The 21468-nt window shown below is 41.0% G+C and overlaps 3 protein-coding genes across 6 annotated transcripts in view; 2 read left to right on the forward strand and 1 right to left on the reverse strand.

Moving 5' to 3' along the window:
• Nucleotides 1-606: 606 nt before the first annotated feature.
• ccng2 (cyclin G2) lies at nucleotides 607-8268 on the forward strand. The gene is made up of 8 exons (XM_037117541.1): nucleotides 607-751; nucleotides 2230-2384; nucleotides 2603-2740; nucleotides 3018-3268; nucleotides 3843-3921; nucleotides 4108-4206; nucleotides 4903-5102; nucleotides 6988-8268. The coding sequence occupies exons 2-8, from the start codon at nucleotides 2280-2282 to the stop codon at nucleotides 7118-7120; spliced, it is 1005 nt and encodes a 334-aa protein (XP_036973436.1). The 5' UTR covers nucleotides 607-751; nucleotides 2230-2279; the 3' UTR covers nucleotides 7121-8268.
• Nucleotides 8269-8847: 579 nt separating this feature from the next.
• Nucleotides 8848-17672, reverse strand: taf1c (TATA-box binding protein associated factor, RNA polymerase I subunit C). Of its 2 annotated transcripts, none has more exons than XM_037117536.1 (15): nucleotides 17187-17672; nucleotides 16650-16761; nucleotides 15727-15776; nucleotides 15304-15399; nucleotides 14766-14833; nucleotides 14397-14647; nucleotides 13972-14103; nucleotides 13752-13869; nucleotides 13587-13658; nucleotides 13339-13474; nucleotides 13083-13211; nucleotides 12099-12297; nucleotides 11810-11947; nucleotides 10251-11662; nucleotides 8848-9931 (listed from the first exon to the last, which is right to left on the reverse strand). In XM_037117536.1, the coding sequence occupies exons 1-15, from the start codon at nucleotides 17325-17327 to the stop codon at nucleotides 9683-9685; spliced, it is 3303 nt and encodes a 1100-aa protein (XP_036973431.1). In that variant the 5' UTR covers nucleotides 17328-17672; the 3' UTR covers nucleotides 8848-9682. The 2 variants fall into 2 exon arrangements, with proteins under 2 accessions (XP_036973431.1, XP_036973432.1); XM_037117537.1 differs by having other exon boundaries at nucleotides 16553-16761.
• A 702-nt stretch (nucleotides 17673-18374) lies between these two features.
• Nucleotides 18375-21468, forward strand: part of LOC119029835 (WD repeat-containing protein 7) — a 117473-nt gene continuing 114379 nt past the window's right edge. For all 3 annotated transcript variants that reach the window (XM_037116990.1, XM_037116988.1, XM_037116989.1), the window contains exons 1-3: nucleotides 18375-18545; nucleotides 20457-20628; nucleotides 20735-20841. In XM_037116990.1, coding sequence (XP_036972885.1) covers nucleotides 20470-20628; nucleotides 20735-20841 — 266 coding nt within the window. In that variant the 5' untranslated portion in view covers nucleotides 18375-18545; nucleotides 20457-20469. The remainder of the gene's footprint in view (nucleotides 18546-20456; nucleotides 20629-20734; nucleotides 20842-21468) is intronic.

The following is a 21468-nucleotide window of genomic DNA, read 5'->3' on the forward strand; positions in this document are numbered from 1 at the left end:
CACTTTGAGGGATTGTGACAATATCTATATAAAAGGTTTTCTGAGAACATCAGTTATTTTTAAATATAAGGAAGATACACAGGATGCAAATTGATGTCTTATCACTTTGACATTTAGCCTTGCATTTATTTGACTGTATTTCCCTATAATGTTGTGCTGCATTAGTCCATCCCACAGTCAGACAAAGACCCTATTTCAACATTCACAGGCGCTGATTCTGACATTTATCATACAATCTGTTAAAGACAATAGTAAAACACTCAGTCAAAAGACACTACGTAATGCTAAGATTGCGTCAGGATATTGTTTAGCTATGAACCAATCAAAGCATCCCATTTTGGGCGGACTATTTGAACGTACCAAGCTGCGGCTTGCCGATTGGCTAATGGAGACATCAGTCAGCATCAGTCGACATCAGTTACAACATCAGTGACATTTATAACTGGATTGAACATTTTTCATCGAGCTCAGCTACAAAATGATCGTTCATTTTGTTGGACAGTTTGTCGAAAGAGATATTAAGTGAAGGCTTTAACTGGCACACTTAGACTCTTAAGGTTTCCATTTCTCTCTATCCCTTGCACGTAAGCTTTTGATTGGTTGCTGCGATAAGACGTCATCGTGTGGGCGTGAGCGTTGTGAACATCAACAAAAGAGAGAAGAAGGAGAAAGGAGAAAGACGAGAGGAGACGAGAAGGACTACACTACGGCCGAAGAGAAACAGATATGTGGATTTAACCTGAAGGAACAGGTAGAGTAAACCTTTACAAATGATACTGTTTGTGTTCAAACTACTACTAACCACTGTATTGCTGAACACCAATTACCTTACGTTTAACTCGGAAAGAGAGAGAGAGAGAGAGAGAGAGAGACGGAAAAAAGCTGATGAAAGTGCACGGTCGACAATGGGACGTTAATTTTGCTATAATCTCAACTGACTAAAGCCGATGATTGAAATGAATATTGTGTCCTTCTGTCTTCTGTAAATCATTTTCAATCGCACAATTTCGACAGAAGTCGCACAGGAAGGTTTGGGTATTTTACAGTTTCATTTTCTGTAACGTTAAGGAAATAGTGTCGTTTACAGCAAGTGTTTACTTGTATCTTGTCGTGGCTTAAGATTCAAAATATCTGCTCTTTATAAATGGGCATTTACATTTCCTTCTTGCAGCCATAGATGGGTTTCTTGTGTGTTGTTATTGGTATCCCCTGGATCTGTCTCCTGTTCAAAGCAGAGCTTATTTTTTTCAAAACCACGGTTAAATTATAAGAAGGAACCCCCTTAAACACACGTTCTAGCCATAGTACACTTAAGTACGCTGTAATTTATAAAACCATAGTCTTTGTATCGATAAACCGTGTTGTTCAGTATAATATTATAGACCTTTTAACGTCTGAGGAATGAAAAAAAGAGCCCCTCCCCCGCTCTCTGACAAGAGAGGATTTAAAACGCTAGCTGGCTGCTATTAACGTTAGCTTTCTTAGTTACCGTCACCTAAAGCGATAAACAGAGTCCTTTCGGCCGTGTGGTTATCTTTTAGTGTATTTTGGGTTGTTAATTAACAGACAGAACCTTGGAAAAGCAGTTGTTTTTCGGTGGAGAGGACAGAGAAGGCGTCTACCACAGGAAATCTGACACCGAAGCCCAGCTGAGGGAAGTGGGCTGGGCTTCGAGCTGTGACCCGTTTGGGCTCAGCGCAAATGTAGGCCAGTCATTTACAGTATGTAGTGTTGATACAACAAACATATCACTAAAAATAACATATTTTAAGATGTAACTCCATATTTTCTATAATACTAAGATGCTTTACGCAAAATGTCGTGTTTGATGTCGTCTTCAGTGGTGTCTTTTTACATGGGCAGAAAATAAGTTATTTTAATTATAGATTGAACATCGACCACTGTGATGTCTGCTGGCGTTTTGCCTTGTCAGATTAACAGTCCAGATCCAAAAACACATTAATCTTATCATGACATGGAAATATTCTTAGAACCAAAAACAAAACAAAAAAAAAAGGAACAACAAGTACTTTTGTTCTGTTTGTTTTGATGAAATAAACTGGTGTAGAGCCCCGAAAATATGCACTTGACAACAAACAAAGGCAAAAAATTGACATGCAAGACACAACAAAAATGGACATAAAAAATAGTGCTATTACAGTGGTGATTATTGTTGAGTTTTCTGACATAACACGTGTAGCTGAATCTTGTTGTACTCATGTTTTGCAGTTAAAATACTGTGGTGAAAACAAGAGGTCACTCGCTCCAGTGCCAGAGACATGGACGCCTTCAAGCTGATGAAGGAGCTGCGGATGAATTACGAGCAGGAGGTTCATTATCTCCCTAAAGAGACTGGGCTCAGCCTCATCGAATCAACGATGCAGGTATTAATCTACAATAGAATGGGAAATCTTCTCAAATTTATTTTTGCTTTGCGTAGATCTGTTAATTAAGTGCAAACTGAAAAAGTAATTCCAAATGCCAGTCAGGTTTCAGGTCTGACCTGCCCTGCAGGAATGACTTGCAGGCCTCAAAATGGACTTACTCATCAGTGTAGTAACTGACCAACCAGGTTGATCAACAGCATATCTGTGTTTTCCAGGATGACAGTCGGATCTCAGCAAAGTGCCGAGATGCCAAAGTGGAGGACCTGTGGAGCCTGACCAGCTTCTTTGGTTACAGCACACAGACCTTTGTCCTGGCTGTTAACCTGCTCGACAGATTCCTGGCCATGATGAGGGTACGAGACATTCACACTTGACAGGAGTAGACCTAAGACGTCTGGTGAAATATTTTGGCAGCTTATTGGTTTGTATAAGCTTCAAGCCTCTCCGGTGTCATGCTGAAAGCAGATTTAGTGGCAAACAAGTTACAACAAATAATTGATTTGTTAAACAATTAACCTTAAATACAAAATTATACATTACTTCACTTGGTGTTGGATGTAACTTGGTGTGAGATTCTTGCTCTACTGGTCGTTTTCAAACCGTGTCTTACTCACGTGTCGTTCACATCAGATCCAGCCGAAGCACCTGTCCTGCGTCAGCCTCAGCTGCCTCCACATGGCGGCCAAAGTGACTGAGGAGGAGTGCAACGTGACGTCCACCGACGAGCTCATACGCATCGGACAGTGCAGGTTCTCCGTGTCCGACCTCGGGCGCATGGAGAAGATCGTTGCAGAGAAGCTCAACTTCAAGTCCAAAGCCATCACTGCCTTAACCTTTCTGCATTTGTACCACCAGATCGCACTTTCACACTCCACAGACAGGTGAGACCAAAATCATTGCAGATAGGCAATCAGTCAACATTTAGTCGATTTTTCCTTTTGCCTCTGCTACAAACACCATTTTTCCTCTGAATATGACATGGTTGCAGTGTTTGTTGAAACATTCAGGAATAGTTTCCCATCTCAGACAGTCAACAGAAAATAACAGAGCTAAGAGCACAAGCTTTGCTATGATTTGACTGGCGGAGCCTCTGCACACCACTGCTTGTTTGTTGCAGCAGCTCCTTTCTGAAGTAGGGCAGCAGTCAGTAATCTGCCGACTGCAACGTCTGACCCAAGTGCACTGATAAGATTTGTTGGCACCAACACCTCACAATTGCATAACTGGCACAGTGTATTGTTTTTATTATGCCCAGCTTTGGTTCAAAGCCCAAAACATACACTTAACATCAGATCTGTTTAAGTCACCTCAAAAGGTCCTAGAGATATTTGGCCTTTTTCTGTTTGTTGTAAAATGTTTTGATTGGGCTGATGGAAGTTGACTCTGTCTCTGGGCAACATTACTGACCTGAAAACACACCTTAACCCTGCTTTATGTGTGTGTCTGTGTAAACAGGAAGGAAACTCTGAGCCTGGAGAAGCTGGAGGCTCAGCTCAAAGCCTGTTTGTGTAGGATCTCCTTCTCAAAAGCAAAGGTAGGAAATCCACTGCAGGGTCAATCATTAGACTGAATAAAAGCAGTCTAAGGACATGTTCATTAGTTTTCTGTTATGTCCCTGTTAGTTTGATGACAACGCTGAAACTCAGATGACATGTAAGACATGTTTCTGTCAGTTCTTCCTTGTCTCTTCTTCACTTCTTGTTTCTTTCTGTCCATCTAGCCGTCAGTCCTAGCCTTGTCTCTCCTGATGCAGGAGATTGAAGCCGTTCAGTCAGGAGACATGTTGGAGATAGCCTATCACATCCAGAGACACTTGAAGGTAAACACACAATTTTGTCACACAGCAACTCACCCAGGGAGGGGAAAATAACACCTGTCGAAACCAGTAGTGGAAAGCCAAAAAACTGCAATTAACATTAACAACAGCAACTCAGAGCAAATTAGTTCCAAAGTAAATGAGTCTAAAGGTTTAATCTCAGAGGACTTGGTACCGTCAAACTAAAGTAATTGTTGCGGTCACTTCAAAATTCCAAGGATCAGATGCAAACAGGAAACCATTTAGGGATTAACAGAGATGGTAACTCCACAAACATTAACATGAAGAGAAATGTTCGTTTGTGTAATGTTTTTGAGCTTTTCCACTCTTGTTCACCTGTTTACCTTCATTCATATGCCCTTGGGTCACATTCCTGTTCTTCCTCCACTGTCAGTTATATATTGCCGTGTGTTATTTAAGATAAATGCTGTTGCAATATTACTATTATAAAAGTGTTTTCACCTTAAATTGGATTTAGAAAAGTTGATCAGGTTTCTACACAAATGTGGAGCATTTTAACCTGGGTTCTCTTAACCTCCTAACCTGGAAAATGAAGCCAGGTTTCTGGTCATAGGAACCCTTTTGAAAGCAGCGTACTATTAGGTGTCAAGTAATTCGATCATTTTAAATATACTGATGTCAGTGAGTTAGGCAGCAGGCGTGGTGGCTAAACTGAACTGCTCTATTGCTTGGTTTCAGATTGCAGATGGCGAACTCCTACTATGGAGCGAGCGTGTCGCTCTGTGTCTGTCCGACTACGCCTCCCCTGAATGCAGCAAACCCAACCACAGGAAGCTGCAGTGGATTGTGTCGCGGCGGACTGCCCAGAACCTACATAGCTACCGCAGTGTCCCCGAGCTGCCCACCATCCCTGAGGGCTGCTGGGATGAGAGTGAGAGGTCAGTCCCAAATACACCTGAACAAGTTGCTAACGCTGTCAGATACCAAAACACGCCTAAACAAGATGCTAAAGCTGTCGGATACCAAAACACACCTGAACAATATACTTGCGCTTTCAGATAACGAAACACACCTGAACAAGTTACTAATGCTGTTAGATATGATACAATTTAGTGCAAATGTATACAATGGATCGAATGTTGATCCAGAGATTTAAGAATAAAAACTTGTTCAACTGAGAATCTTGATCAAACTAAAAGTACACAAATAAACTGCTACTGTTGAGAAGCTAACAGGTTTTGAATTACTGATGATTTAAAACACAAAGTCAGAACACACAGTACTATATTTCAAACCAAACTTCAAAAATCAGACTTGGAGTTGTAAAATGTATGTAATGTAAAATGAGTTGGGATGGACTCAGTTTTGATTCTGATATAGATGTTACACGGACATCATGTGACATCATGTGACTGCTCACAGCAGGTATAATCTGCTGGAAAATACCAAACACCACGGACAACAACCGCAGCTTCAAACATTAAAAGAAACCAGACACACCCTGTGTGTCACCACACAAACCAAATGTTTCGGTATGTATAGCAACTCACCTCTAATGAACACTGTAAAAAGTGTGGTTGATTTGTATCAGCAGGGTGAGAACTCTAGTAAGAGTCACTGGCAGATTAAATGATTGCCTTTGAGTTTGGAGATCAACACTTTTTACAGTGGCTACCGTAACACTCCTGAGGCAACCAGCTGTGCGGCAACACATAAGTTTCTGATGTGTTGTAACAACACGTCACAGACACAACCCAGCCCCTGGGTGTCTGAGCCTGTCAGGGCCTCTCATATCTCCTGTACTGCATTGGGGGGAGGTGTGCCACTAGTCACGTCCCAGTGACACAGACATTTCCGTGATGTCACGCAAGGCCACAGTGCCTCACATTTATGTAACATGGTACTTGAACTTTTTCTAAGTCAGTGTGTACCAAAAAAATAGAAGGGAGTAAAGACGAAGGCTTTTCCAGCTGACTGTTGTAAACAGTGATCTTTAACCCAGACAGCAGCTCAGTGTCTCAGCGGAGACACATTACACGTCTGCTTTATTACCTTTTTTTTTTTTTAAATGTACTTACATTTCAGAATCTGCAGATGTTAGCACACTGACAGTCAGCTGAGGTCACACTCCAACCGGCACAAGTCAGAACATGGTATCAGGTGATGATAGATGTCAGCAGATAGTCTGTTTGAAATGGAAGTTTGTTCCACTCTGTCGTCTGGTTTCTTGTTGAATAATATCAGCTCCGTGTCCTCTCTCCCAGTATGACAAATGTTATGACACTCAGGAATTATGTAATCCTCAAGAGGGTGTCTCAGCAAAGCTAATGTCACTATATGTTAATCCCCACTTTTTATTTAGTCATATCCTATTGTTGTTTAGTCTGTTAGTTATGAGAAAATAATGACCCAAAGCACATTTATAATATTTAAATGCATCTATTAAATTATTCAAATATTCTTAGTTTTTTTTAACCAATTATTTGACTGTCAGAACTTTGCTGTGAACATATGGAATTATGGAAAAGCTGTTTAAATAGTCATGTTTGCCAAGACATTAACTTTCTATCCCGCTCTTCTTCAGACGTAATCTTTCCTAAACTGCAGAGCTCAAAGTTCAGAATAAGTTCCCAAGACGATGACAGTAAGGGTCAGGATCTGTGTTTGCCTGTGGTTGTTTTTCACCACGAGATGCACAACACAATAAAAAGAAAGGCATTAGAAAAGCCAAGAAACAGAATCCTGCTTTCATCTGAACCGAATTTACTCAACTGTACGTTTTCACATTTTTATAACTGTGCATGCCTGTGTGTGTCTCCACAGTGAGGACTCAAGTGAGGATGTGATGAGTTCAGGTGAAGAGTCTCTCAGCAGTTCTCTTGGCAGTGACGCTGAAGGGCCCTTCTTTCCTCTGCACCTCCGCCGCCAAAAACACCGCCAACACCTCCACGCCTGATGCATCTGCCGACTTGTGCCTCAACTTCTCCCCCCCCGACCCCTTTACCCGACGTCTTTAATTTATTGTTTAATAAGCTCCGGTGCTAGTGGAGAGTTGCATAACTGGCAGCTGAGCAGTCCGTACTCTTCCTTGTAGACTTGGTAGATTTTAGTATATTGATGTGTTGGTGCATGTAGAGATGTCACATTCCCGGATGAAAATGTTTTAAGGATATACAAGTGATGGGTGGAGTCTGGTTGTTATGGTGCTGAACTAGCCAACACTGTGGTTGGATTAATAGAAAAATGTAATGCTGAGACGTGAGTTCAGGCCAGATTGGTTCACATTATCGACGAGAAGAAAATGTGCTTAATGTGATTAATTTAATAGAATGTTTTTTGACTGTTATTAATCTAAGACTGTTTTTACTAAGAGTACGAAGGAGTTTTCCTGATGTACAGAAGCTGAGAGCGGCGGTGGGCTCGCTGTCTGGATGTTTGAGACTTACAAGATAAATACGCAAAATAATTTCTTGAGATAACTGCATCGCAAAAGCGAGCATATTTGCTCTCACCTTCTGTAGAAATTTAATTTGCACATTTTTCTTTGATCTCTTTTCAAGTGTTTAGTGGGCAGACTGGAGGTTTGTGTCTGGAAGGAAACAGTTAGCTGAGTGCTCAGAGCTCACGTTCAGTCACTCTTGATGTCTTGAAGTGCCTTGCTCAAAAGCAGCAGGGAGAGACGTTTGAATCAGCTCTGAAACAGTCATTCTTTCGAGTCAAACCCTGCTGACAACACAGGGTGTTAGGTTAAAAACATATAATGGGTGTGTGTTTGGATGTGTGTATGTATGACCCTGGTTTAAATTCAAAAGTTGCCAATTTTAGGATGTAGCTTAAAAAAGGTCTTGTGTTTTGAAACTGTTCAGAGGATGTTGTATGAACAAATAATGCTGACCGTGTCAAAAAAAACCCATCTAAAACTTTCAAAAATGTAAAAAAAACTTCCAAAAATGTAAAAAAAAATGTTAATACAAAAACATGTAAAAGTGTAAATAATGTACAAAAAAAATGTTTATAGTTCTTTGTAGATATTAAGTTATTTATTCTCTTTTTGTCACCTGTACTGAAAAAAGAAAATCTTATAAAAATATTATTTTGTATCTACTGTCTGTGTCTTTTTCTTGTCTGAAAAGAACAGGGAGCTGTTAAGTTTCAGTATACACAAAGTGTCTTATGGAGCTAAAAGGTTAACAGCAAGAGTTTCCACCTATGAGCTGAAAAGTCTTAATAAAGATCACCTGAGCTAAGAAAAAGGACCAGGCTAACGCCCTTGCTTAGTACGAACTGCACTGTACTCACTCTGACAACAGTGATTGCTTTTACAGGAAATAAGCTATTCATCAATATCCAGGATAATGAAAATAAATAAATGTAAAAGATATTCATTGATTTCATATACCATTTTAGACTCCTCATTTGACCGAATATATCTACATATAGCATCCATCTTCGACTGAATCATATTACAAAAGTCTGCCGAGTCTTTTTGCTTGATGATTCTGACAGCGGAGATACCTTAAGTTCATCAGCAAAAGGGCTGGGACTGGAGAAGTTTTGATGCGATATGTTCTGATCAATACAGTAAACTGCATTTCTCCAGTGTCCAGTCCAGTGTTCTTCAAGTAAACCACATATAAAGGTTAACACCATGTTCTTGTTGTTTTTCAATAAGCGCCCCAAGACTTCTGAGTCATGGTTTTAATGTAAGAATCATTTCAGTTTTGTTTAGAAAATCAGATGTAGAAATGAGTTGTAACAATAATTAGCATGGCGAGCATGGTGCATTTTCATTCATCAGTAAAGAAACAACTGATACGATGACAAGGGAAACATCAAATAGCCAGATATTCTGTAACAATAAGACTTTGGTTTCACCAACAAGAAATATCATCCACATTGTCACAATTGTTCCAAGGCAAGAGATCAAACTCCTCAGTTCTTCTCAGTTCTGGCTCAGTCTGTGCAGTTACAAAAGTCCAATAACACCTGGAGAACAACTCTGTCTTCAGTTGGAGTCCATGCAGAACTCGTCTCTATGGCAGTTATTAAATAAAAACCAAACCAGTAAAGTACAAGACTGTGAAATGATCAGCTGTCACCGTCACCTCCAGTGTGAACGCCTCATGAAAAGCACATGCACACGCGCACAAACACACACCAACAAAACAACAACAAAGATAATAAATGCAGCTCAGTCCTACCAAACCAGTGTGCAGTCTGTTCTTCAGCCTCCAGAGATCTTCAGGGATTACTATGGATTCCTTTCCTAACATTCAGTCCGTTTATCCTCCTTGATTAGATCCAGTTTGCATGTTTTTAAAAGTACAATCGCAGTGTATGATTTTCATTTTCCAAATCCTGAGGCAACTGAAGAAACCAGAAAAAAAAACAAAAACAAAAAAATCTTTTCAATTGAAGGCTGGTTGTCCATGGTTTCATTTTCCTGAGTTGCTACCAAACACAACAGATACTCCAAATGATCGCCCCCCTCAGCGTGACGGACAAGCTGGCCACTGAATTAAAATCCCATTCGAGACTTCTTCTTCTTGGCTTGTGATAGCCCCAGTCGACCCTGTGAACTCTGGGACAGCGACTGGGAGAAACTGGGCAAGGAGGAAGTGTCCTGCGACAGATCCACCCTTGGGGTCCTCAGAGGGACAGACTGGGAGCTGCGGAGCTGAGACGAGGAGGGGGCCACAGGTGGAGTTAGGGGGTATGTGGTGCTTCCCTCTTCCAGGAAGTAGCTGTCATGCTGAGAGGGTTCGTCCTGGAAACAGAAAGGAAACAGGTGGTGTGAGTACTAAAGTACTGTACTGTGAGGCCAAAAATAATGACATTTCTTAATTTATTCATAAAGCCTGCAATATAATTGCAGCATCACCGTTTTGAGTGCTACTGAAGACCTTTGTTGCATGTCCTCCCTCCTCTCCTTTCCCTCCATTCAAACCACCTCTTTTTTCAAAATAAAGTGTTCCTAAAAAGGGGTTTAAAGTGGCCCATACTACTACAACAACAACAACAACAACAATAACAACAACAACAACAACAACAACAACACCTGAATGGAGAAATGATGTTCCTCTTACCTGTGCTGCAAACAGAGAGCTGAGGTAGTCTTTGGGTGGACGTTTGTTCTTCCTCTGACTGGTCGGCGTGGAGTCAGGTTTGGGTGTCTGGGACAGGGAGAGGGCGTGGGAGCTGTTACGGGTCTGCTGATCACCTTGCTTCTCTTTGACATGTTGAGGTGTGGCGGTCAGCGTGGGAGCTGGAATGTCTGTTTGCACTGTGGAGGGTGATGAAGCTCTTGATGTGCCATGCTCCAAAAAGCCCTCAGATTGGGACCCCACTCCTTCATTTTCTGACAATGCCCCCTGGCTCGCTGCAGACGACCAGCCTGTCGAATCAGAGAAATCACTTAGCTCTGACTGGTAGCTGACAGATGAGGTGAAGCTCCCGGACAGCTCGAGCCGCCGGCCAGAGGCTCTCTTTGCCTCTTTCTCCCTCCTCCTCTTCCTCCTCAGAGCCTCAACCTTCAACTCCCTGTTCAGCCCCAGCTGGTCCTTCCACCATTCCCGCCACACCTCCTCCCCCTGCCAGGAGATAGTCAGGCGGTGGCTGAGCTGGTCTGTCCAGGCTTCGGTGTCCACTGGGTTTGGTACAGGTATCACATCTGGAGCCTCGAGGGAGGCTGAGATGTCTCTCTGAACCAGCAGCGAGCGTTTGGACATACATGCCTTCAGATTATTTCTCAGACTCTGTACATGCTCCTGTTCTGTAAAATCCCTTGCTTTATCATCATCATCAAATAGGGGGAGGAGATCACCAGTACTGATTGTGAAATGCTGCAGGCAGTGGGGACGGGGCTTCTTCTCACGACTCCAATGCGTCAATTTCTGAAGCCAATGTTTCCACGTGACGAGAGTGCTGTCGCTGAACTTTACCTGAGCTAACTGACTCAAGCCACTACTCGAGCCATTGCTCATTTCCCCCACACCGCTGGGTTCCTCTGTATCATCAGTGTCATTCTTACTCACATTTGCATCTTTCTTATCCATGTCCAGTCCACTTACTGGATCCAGCTCAGGATCATTGACGACAACCTGCAGCGACACGCGCCTCCGTTTTGGACCCTTCCATGCTGACTCTGAATCCTCAGAGGAAGCGTCAGAGAAAACGTTTAGCTCTCGTTCCTTCACTTGTGTTTCAGGAACAAGTCTCTCCACAGTTGGACCCTGAGTCGGCCCGATTATGTCTTCTTCGCTTGATGTGTCCGATGCAAAGATCTGTGAGCCTGAATCAGGCTGTTCTGCAGTTGTTCTTGACAGTCTTTTGGTTCCTTGTTGAGGCAGAGGTTCATCCTCTACAGCTGATGATCGAAAGTCGTCTCGCTGTTCAGGCTCGAGGATCTGATAGAAAATATCTCCTGCCTCTGTCAGCTGCAGGATACATATACACTCATCTGCACCTGCTCCTCCTTTCTCCTGGATAGATGTCAGACCTAGTCAGGACAAAACACAACAGCAAGTTCAGCCACATAAAAAAAAAGAAAAACAATCAAATAAATCTGGAAACCCTACAATGAGGGCAGGACTTTTTGGATACTGCATGCAGCCACTTTTCATCGAATGTTACATGTTATCCATACCTGTGGCAGGTGAGGACAATCTGTTAGTTGCGGTGTCCAGGCGGTGAGGGATTTGTACAGGAAGGTGTTTCAGACTGTCCCTGGGTCTGAGCAAAGCCTGAGGAGGACCTTGACTGAAACAGGCCTCCGCTCTTCCTCCTGAAAACACACACACACAGTTTTATACAGTTGACTGGTACAGAACCAGAATGCTCTTGAGATTGCAAAGAGACCAATACGCTAACATATTTACAAAATTTAACATGTTCTGGTTGGAAGTGCTCTCATCACACCACCCCTGTCCACTGACCAGAGTACTGCAGCATTGTGATCTCCTGAGAACTGTGGGAGCCCAGCAAGACCTTTGTAGTCTTAGCCCCATCCTCTGCTGAGCCAGAAAAGACAGATCCAGGAATTATGTCACAAAATATGGGTGGGGACTGCATCATGTGATCGCACTTGAGCATGGGCACGCTGGGGAAACGCTCGTCCATGATGTAGGCCGAGTACTGACAAAGAAAAAAAGAGATAAAAATCATAGTTTTGAGTTGTGAGAAGATTGTGAGTGAATACTGCTCTGCCCTCGGCCACATGGCAAAAGCGTTTCATTCTTAAATAATTCCTCTGGTAGGCCGCCGAGGAGCACTGAGATCGAGATCTTGTGTGGCATGACAAACAAATGCTGGGTTTTGATTGACAGTAGTTGGTTAACTAACTTACCGCTACGTTAACACACGGTTTCCTTTAGAGCTAACAACGTGTTGTGGGATTAAAAAACAACCATCATCAGTAATATTCAGTGTTATGTTTTGTTCCCACGTCCATGATAGACTTGTCTGTCTAAGTTATGTTGTTTCACACACATGAAAACAGGATGCTTTTATCCAGGGAACAATAAAGTTAAGCATGACTGTGGCATTAGCGGTGTATAACACTGTGTCTACAACGTAGAGATACATGATATATTTTTATAATTGCCTAAACAGAAGCATTTAATATTCAAATACAATTTGAATACTAAAAAAAAGTAAGGAATCAAATCCAAATGGGATTACATATTGACAGCACTATAATACAGTGCATCACCAGATCCTTCAAGTTCCCAATCCATTCTGATATTTGTAATGTAGCAGGCAGTGCAAACATCCATCAAATGGAAATATTTTGCCTATCACAGGCATCATCTCAGACTCATTTCCCATAATTGGCATCTTTGGGATCTGTACTAGAATTTAAAATAAGATTTTGTGTGTTTAGACAAACTGTAGATCTGTATTTGTGTGTTTGCTTGTACCTGAGTGCTGATGAGGTGGTGGAAGGAGTGGACATTTCCCAGATATCTGGACAGAAGGAGTCTCTCCCCACTACGACACCCTGAAGTGTTGCTGATACGAAACAGAGTGTGACAGAGGGCAGGATCCACCTGGATGGTGGGAAAGAGAGGGGGGGGGGAGGATGTGTCAGATGGGTAAAAAGGATAGATGTAAGAAGGAAAAGAACTTGATCACAACACCAAGCGAGCGTCAACATGCAACACAAGTGTGTCTCACTCTGATGTCTGTGAGCTCCACCCCTGTTCTGTCTGCGTACAGCATCACCCTTGGGTGGGCGGAGAACTCGCACCATCTCCATGAAGACTTGGCATTGAAGTACAGGTTATGATCTTCTTCCCGAACCGTCTGCATCCTGATGGGACATAGTGTCACTTTACATTTAGTTTGACTTCTGACAGATAATACCAGTATCTGTAAGAGGAATCAGCAAATAGCTTTCCCTCTAAACAAAAAAACCTCCTTACCCTCTGCCAACAGTCCACAGCTTTGCTACTCCGCTCTCACTCACCACCAGAACTTCACCTAAAACATGAGGACTGACAGTATACATTGGAAATGACGGTATTTCAACTACTGTTGGTCAGTTGGAAATCCAGAACTCAGGACCTTTACTTGGGAATGACACTTACCTGATGCTGATGCAGGTTGCAACCTCCCTGGTGTTGACAACTTCCAATAGGTGTGGTTCTTTTCTCTCACCGAACCTCCAGACTCCACACAGGTAAGGTGACCGCACGCCAACACAATCTACAAACACACACACACGTTTAAGTATCTGTACATCCTTGAGGAAACTTTTAAATCACATCACACCCATGAAGATATTTCTTAACATTTTCTAGATCTTACAGTCATTTAAGATGGAGGCAGTGCTGATCTGTCTGATGGGGCCTTTCAGCTGGAAGCAGAATGGGTCACTGCCACTGGTGTCCACACAGGAGGAACCTCCTCTGTGGTGCTGCAACTCCACCATGTGGAAGTCTAAGGAACTGCATTAAGTACCAGAACCAGCAGAAACACAATACAGACACACACCCTCAGCTGTTACCATTTCATATCAGAAAAACAAAATTGTACCATCTCAACACATGCATTTCTATTCTTCAATTAAAATACAAATCAACTCTACTATTGAGAAGGGACTGATCTTTTTTGAGTGAAGAAATCATCTGTAATATGAAGATGAAACGATGAATCAACTCATTGATGAGTCTGTTGACAGGAAAATAATTAATCTCCTAGCCGTCTCTCTTTTTCATTAATCTCCAGGATACTGAGTTTGTCCAGTCCCTGATTTCCAGCGTAGAGGAGGCAGCCACTCTGAGAGCTGCTGTCGCTCTGTGAGAATGGGATAAAGGACAGAGCGCCCCCAGTGGCTCCTTCACAGAACAGCTGGCAGTCCCTCTGCTCTGTCAGTTCCTCGTGCAGCAGGGCACCCAGCAGCTCAGGAGGGATGCCATGGACCACGTCCGACATCAGGGTGCTGTACGCGTTCAGTGATTTGCAATTATATGTCTGCTGGCATCTAGAAAGAAGATACAACACGATGATATAAAATGCCAATCAGACAACTGGAGATACTAACAGATTTTCCATAATCTGTTCCATAGACACTTACACAAAGATTAGACATGTCTACTCACATTTTGAATTTCAGCAAGTTGAGGAACGTTTTGACTTCTGTCAGGTGGGCTGAATCCATCTTACATTTCTGCAATACAAAAAACTGATGCACTTTCTGATGACACAAAAACCAACAGTGTCTCTCTCAAATATTCTTTTATTTATCTTTCATATATCTAAATGTATACCATCTAAAACACTACCTCCTTTTAACCTACAATTAGTGCTTTTTCAATCTACATTTAATAATCAGCAACAAATAAATGACAGACAGAGCAGCTATACTTGTGTACTTTACATGTGCTGCTACAATGGCCAAGGTAAACTCTTTTTATTCAAGCACCCAATGATTAGATTAATGAAAAGAGATAGGTGTGCAGGTAAACTGCATAAACTATGAATCCATACCTTAAATATTCACCCAGAGACGCATCATAATCATAATAAAATTGAAATCTTTCCATATTTCAGTCTTAAGTTTAAAAATCATAAATCCAACAGTGTCCAAACTAATGTCTGTAGATAGTTAACATTAAATAAGAATTCAAACAACCTCACCTCTCTCGCTGTTTCGTTGAAGTTGAAGTTTTCACCCAGAATTTCACTCATGCACCCGAAGGAGTCCTGGCAGTTATCCATGAAGAAATTCTGCATCTGGATATTAAAACTTGTTTATAGACCTCAGACCACTAAACAAAAAGGGCAAAGAGACAAACCAACAGACCCAAAGCTGGAGAGCCTGGTTTCCGTTCACACCAAATACGTTTATAATGAATCTGCTCTGATTGGTTTGGACTACTAATCATTCCATTTATTTTGTTGTGAATCACATAAGGTATGACACATTGCACAGCTTATTTTCCAAGTTAAGATCAAACGTCTTCATTTGTATGACTGTGAACAAGTAAGACAAGTGAACGTTAGTGTCCTACTGATTAGATTATTTTGAGGGGTTTTAATGTGTTGAACTGCTGCACTCACGTGTTCTGTGAAGTTTTGTGGATCTGGAGGCGTCAGAGGCCACAGGTAATCTGGAGAAGATGTTTATAAAGCATATATTAGGCAGTTAGACAATATCAAACAGAATTTTAAATATTTGCATGACACATAAACAGGTTTAAATGCACAGCATGTAATTTCTGCTGCTAGGGATCTCCAAGTAAAGAGAGATAACAAAACATAAAAGACATATAAAGGGTTGGGTCATGTGAATCACCCACTGTTGCTGATGAAAATCTATCAACGTGACTCATGGACCAGACTTTAATTCACATTATGTTTCCTTAAATTTGCTGACCGCCTTTCTCAGTCTATGACTTTTCATCTAATGTTTTCCCAAAACGTATGCTTGTGACCAAATGAAGCGCATGATTACCTTGAGTAAAATTAGAGATTTTACAAGGTCTGAACAATGTCAGAAACATTTGGGATAACATGAAGTATGCAACTCAACAAAAATATAATAAATGTCACATATCTACAATTTTTACTATTGCTCCAAGATTTGTTACAATTGAAAAAATGCAGCAGAATTATGTGATACCTAATTTCATTTAGATACTACAACCTAGTTCAAAGTTTGCGGCTCTATTTTGGAAATCAAGGTTTGACCAGACACTAAAATATGCCGGTCTGACAGAACAGCATACTTTTTTTTTTATTGGGACTGCATTTTTCTATTACATTCTAGTTTTGTGCATTTGTTAGCACTACAAACTGTGAGAATATTTACTTAAAAGAAACCCTCTAACATGCTGGTTTGCTCTTCATTACCACAACACACATCTGGTCACAATGTCAGACTTACCTCAGCACCTCAGATCTGAACCGTAGGGTGAACAGGGACTGTTGTCTGAGACATGAATGGCCTCCAGTGAAGTAAATCCAGCTGACAGGGGACTCACCGTTTTTAGGGGACAGCAGGGGAACCGGTACTGGCTCAGTGTGAAGCCACTTTTCTCCTCTGACCTGATGTCTGGATGTAAATGTCCAGCTAGAGAGAGGACCCGGGTCACCCTGAAACCACAAACACAACTAGTCAATAAGGTTTGACTGTACAGGTACAGGTACAGAACAGCTGGCATGTTTAAACAGCTGATCCAGTCTTACAAAGAGTTCAAATGAAGAAAATGCATTCAAAGCAATACACTCATTTTATTTATTTAATTCTGAATCACAACTACCGTGTGCCAGATTAATGTTAGGTTTTTTTTTATCATTTTCTAACTTTGTTGTGAGATTCCCGTTTACCCAATTAAGTATAGTTCTTCTTCTTATAATAATAATAATAATAATAATAATAATAATAAGTCCAGGACACACAGTAACTTTTTTCCCCGATGTGTATTTTCATTATCTAGCATACCATTCACATGTACATAAATGAGCAAAGATGGTTCCAATCAACGGGGCAATAGTGTTAGCAGTGCCAGCTCACCCACCTGAGGTCTAACTCGGTCATAGCAGCCCCAGTCTCCAATGGAATGTTTCAGGACCGACTGAGGAGGTCCGCAGTTGAAAAACGAAGGGAAAAGCTGCGGAGGAAACTGGTAATCCATTGTATCTGTCTTCGACAAATTCATGCACTTTCCTATTTTCTATTGGTATATGTGTCGCTGTCCATGCACTCGTTCAGTTGTCTGGGACAAGTCTGGACATGTTGTTCTCCGGCGCGGCTAACGTTAGCTCCCCAGCCGCCGCTGTTAGCAGGGACAAATTAACACGTTTCTACTTTTCCAGTCATCATGACACGCGTTCGGCAGCTCAAACTGCAAGCTGTTCGCATCGAAGCAAACAGAGTAGCCCGAAAAGACTCAAATTTATGGCGAAATTGTCCAAAAATACTCAGAATGTCGCCGAACACGTGTAGAAACGCTGCCAGAAAACGAAAGGCTTCGCAAGCCTACGTCAGGAAACACAACAATATGACTTCCGCTCATCTGAGCTAATGTCGAGGCAACAATGAACAATGTTGTAATAGAGAATAAAAATACGCCAGGCTATTTACTTAATCAAAAGAAATGTTAGTTTAAGCATACACACAAATGAACAAACATTAATTGAAGTAAATCAATAAATATCATAATCATGTATATATCATTTGGACTTTTATTTTGACGGCTAACGGCGCATGTCGGAAATCTGTATCAGTTTATGTCAGTTTAGGCGTAACTTTCAAAATAAAGCTCAGGCTTCCAAGCGTATGTGGTAATAATACATATTTACATTTTTTCATTCATTTTTTACAGGAGTGAACGCAGTAAGTTTTTTTTTTTTTAAACTTTATTTTTAAGGTAACCTATTTTGCAGTCAGAGGCTCAACTATTTAGTCATTTATACAATGATAATAACTATATAAATATATTTATAATTGAGGAAATTATATAGTAGGATTATTTCCTCTATGTGTTAATAGTGATTTATTATCTAAGCCATTATAACATCTGTCTGTATTTATATTTCTATTTTTTTTCCCCCAATCCCTATGATTGTTTTGTTAAATCGTGATTTATCTGTCCGTAAAAGTCTTCCATAGTCTCGTACAAAATAGCGCGGAATCTATTGAGGGCTCAGGCTTGGAAAAATGAACACTGCATATTTTTACCTTGAAAAGATTAGACCGGATGCGGCCCTTAGCTGTCGCGTGATCAGCTGACCGAACAGATCGGTTTGTTAGTGTGACGAGCAGCTAAAAACAAGCCGCAGAGGAGGACTATTTCTGTTTATAGTTTCCACGGGGAAACCGTTCGTTGATAAGCCTTCAATTAGAAGGAGATGTTCCAGTAGGACTCCTTTTTCTGGTACGTATACAACCATATGTTTTGGCTTCGTTAGCCTTGTTGCTAATTGCAGGAGCAGTATAGCGTTAGCATTTCATGGATCACTGCCTAGCTAATCTGCCCTCCAACGTTAACATCTGTGGTCATCACTGACAAGTAGCTTTAAGTGAAACTATGGGCAGAATTATGCATTGCTAGCTTCCTCCAAGGTGGGGGTAAATATCCTGAAACTGACTTTGGCATAAATGTATCACCTTTCACGACATAAACGTTGCTGCGCAGCCTGGAAACCTGAGTGTAACGTTGACCCTTCAGTAAATTTCTCAACTGAAAGACGAAAACAAAAAAGTATATTTTCATTTCAAAGAATGTACTGTGTGTTGTGTAGCCATTTCAGTCAAAGCGTCAGTGTTGTCTCTGCACCTTTCTTCGTGACAGGGAGGTGATTCGTGACTCATTGACGATGTATTTGTGACTATGACATGAAATGACATATACGTTAATATAGTGATCTAACAAGTGCAAATGATTGTGTATGCAGAGAGTAATGTGAATCTTATAATGTCAGCATGTTAATTGTGTGAACACTTGATAATTTGTCAGCATGCTACACGTTAGCGTATTAGCATGCTAACGTATGTGTTGAGTATCTTTAGCATGCTATGGCTATAACTTAAACCGGTTAAAAACTGGTCTTGGTGGAAAATTATCAGCAACAAACAAATCCATTAAATATTACTATCCGCCACTATCCTGTTTGAACATTGAGCCACCCTATTATGAATCAATCAATCAATCAATCAATCAATCAATCGAAATCCTCTTACACAAACTCGCACAGTTAAAGTCAAATGAACTTTATAGAAACTTTATAGAACAATAAACAGGTTAAAGAGCAACACACATGTTTAAGGAGAAAATGGTCGTAAAATTGCCACAAAGCATTCTAAGCTATAAAGAAATGCCCTTTAACAAATAGCTAAGAAGAGAAAAGTTAAGCCAAAAACTGAAAAGAAATGACTGCAAGGTCATAAATCATGATCATCAAGTTCAAATCATAGTTGAACAAATAAGTTTACTCTTCATTTATCAAATTCATATTCAGGCCTATTGTCCAGGGAGTACCCTGCCCTCGCCTTGAGACAAGGCTGGGATTGGCTCCAGCAACAACATCCCGCGACCCCATGGAAAGGGATAAGCGGTTACGGATAATGACATGACATGACATATTCAGGCCTAGATAAATCAAAGTATATACATTGGTCTAATTAAAACTAAAATACTATATGATATGGTTGTCTTGGCTTGTCTCTCACTCAGTGGAACTGCTCTGCATGAGGAAACTCACTCAGTTTCTGAGAGAACCAGATCTGAATTGCAAGCATTTGTAACAGCAGCATGCTGAAAGCCTAACATGCTGACGTTGGTTAAGCAATCTAAAGTTTTATTTTCTATTCTGTATTTCCTCACCATGTCTGTTCTGTCCAACCTGTCATACCTGCTGCTTCCTCACACCTTTTTGGCCATTGACCCTCTGATACTTTTCTTGTTCTTTTGGTACGCTGGCTTTCTTTTTTGAGGGGTTATATTTTTGGTGAGGCTCTTTAACTTTTTTTTTTTTTTTTTTTACATCTGCAGCACATTCTACTAATGAAGCACATTCTGACTGACAACACTAACAGCAAATAGTGGGTTTTTAGATCAAGTTTAAATGTGATTTAACAAGAACAATACAATCATTAACGCCATATAAAGGCAAAAAAAACTTAAAAACCCCATTGTTTTAGTAATATTTTGATTATTAGGCTGATGTATAGCTGCATAGTACAACGGTGTCTGTACTGCCAGACCTCAGATCAGTGCCTCATCTTTTTCTCTCTCTCTGTCTCTTTCATTTTGTTCGTCTCTTTAACTGTCGCTGCCTTCGTCCAGACACATCAGCATAATGTCAGGGAACAGCTTGGTTCTGCCCATAGTGCTGTGGGGCCGCACAGCTCCCACCCACTGTATCAGCAGTCTGCTGGTGATGGACGACTTCAGCACCATCATCACTGGCTGCCACGACGGACAGATCTGCCTCTGGGACATGACACCTGAGCTGGAGGTACTGATGACAGTGGTGGTGATATTAATTAGTTGTATGCACACTGATACTCTTATTTCCTATTCCCCCCCCATCATATTATCAACCCCTGTTCTTCTCTGCTCAGATTTGTCCCAGGGCCATGTTGTTTGGTCATACAGCCTCCATCACCTGTCTGTCTAAAGCCAGTGCATGCAGTGACAAACAGTACATCGTGAGTGCATCAGAGAGTGGGTGAGTACAGTGTTGCTTGCTGTCACACACATCCCTCAGAAGATGATGGCATAACACAATGACTTAAGATGGATTTTTTTTAAACTCCAGCATTTCATAGATCGTTTCTTATTTATATTTATTATGACGTTCTGTTTGTGTTGCAAAGTAGCCTCATTTCTGTGGCCAACAGAACCAGTTCACATGTTTAAGTGACTAGTAATGCAACGTTTAACACTTATTTCATCGATGTTTGATCATTAAATCCTGATGGATTAGAGAATATTGGCCCATGTATGACATTGTAGTTTAGCTTACCAAATTATCAGAATATGGAGGCGTGACAGTTTTTATATACCAGTATTCTTTTTTAAGGAAACATTTTTGTTAGTTCCGGCATCTTTAAATATGAACATCTTCCACTTTTCTTTGTCATTTATGACAGTAAATGAAAAGTATCTGTGTTTAAGACTGTTGGTTGGAAAAAAGAAGTAATTTGAATAAGTCACTTTGGGCCCTTTGAAATTATAATTTGCATTTTTCACAACTGACACTTTTAGACAAAATGATTAATCGATTAACTATGAAAATAATTGTCAGATTGATAACGAAAATAATCAGAAGTTATAGCCTTAAATACAGACATAA

This window comes from Acanthopagrus latus, chromosome 12 (genome assembly GCF_904848185.1).
Source record: "Acanthopagrus latus isolate v.2019 chromosome 12, fAcaLat1.1, whole genome shotgun sequence".
NCBI classification, from domain to species: domain Eukaryota; kingdom Metazoa; phylum Chordata; class Actinopteri; order Spariformes; family Sparidae; genus Acanthopagrus; species Acanthopagrus latus.

Bases quoted from the DNA above. Each gene is read 5' to 3' on its own strand.
- ccng2 (XM_037117541.1), top strand. From the start codon at position 2,280: ATGGACGCCTTCAAGCTGATGAAGGAGCTGCGGATGAATTACGAGCAG. The intron at 2,385-2,602 runs GTATTAATCTAC...TGTGTTTTCCAG, and splicing joins TCATCGAATCAACGATGCAG to GATGACAGTCGGATCTCAGC. The intron at 3,922-4,107 runs GTAGGAAATCCA...CTGTCCATCTAG, and splicing joins TCTCCTTCTCAAAAGCAAAG to CCGTCAGTCCTAGCCTTGTC.
- taf1c (XM_037117536.1), bottom strand. From the start codon at position 17,327: ATGAATTTGTCGAAGACAGATACAATGGATTACCAGTTTCCTCCGCAG. The intron at 15,777-16,649 runs GTGAGTCCCCTG...CATCTTCTCCAG, and splicing joins CCTGCTGTCCCCTAAAAACG to ATTACCTGTGGCCTCTGACG. The intron at 13,870-13,971 runs GTAAGATCTAGA...GTGTGTTTGTAG, and splicing joins TGCCTCCATCTTAAATGACT to ATTGTGTTGGCGTGCGGTCA.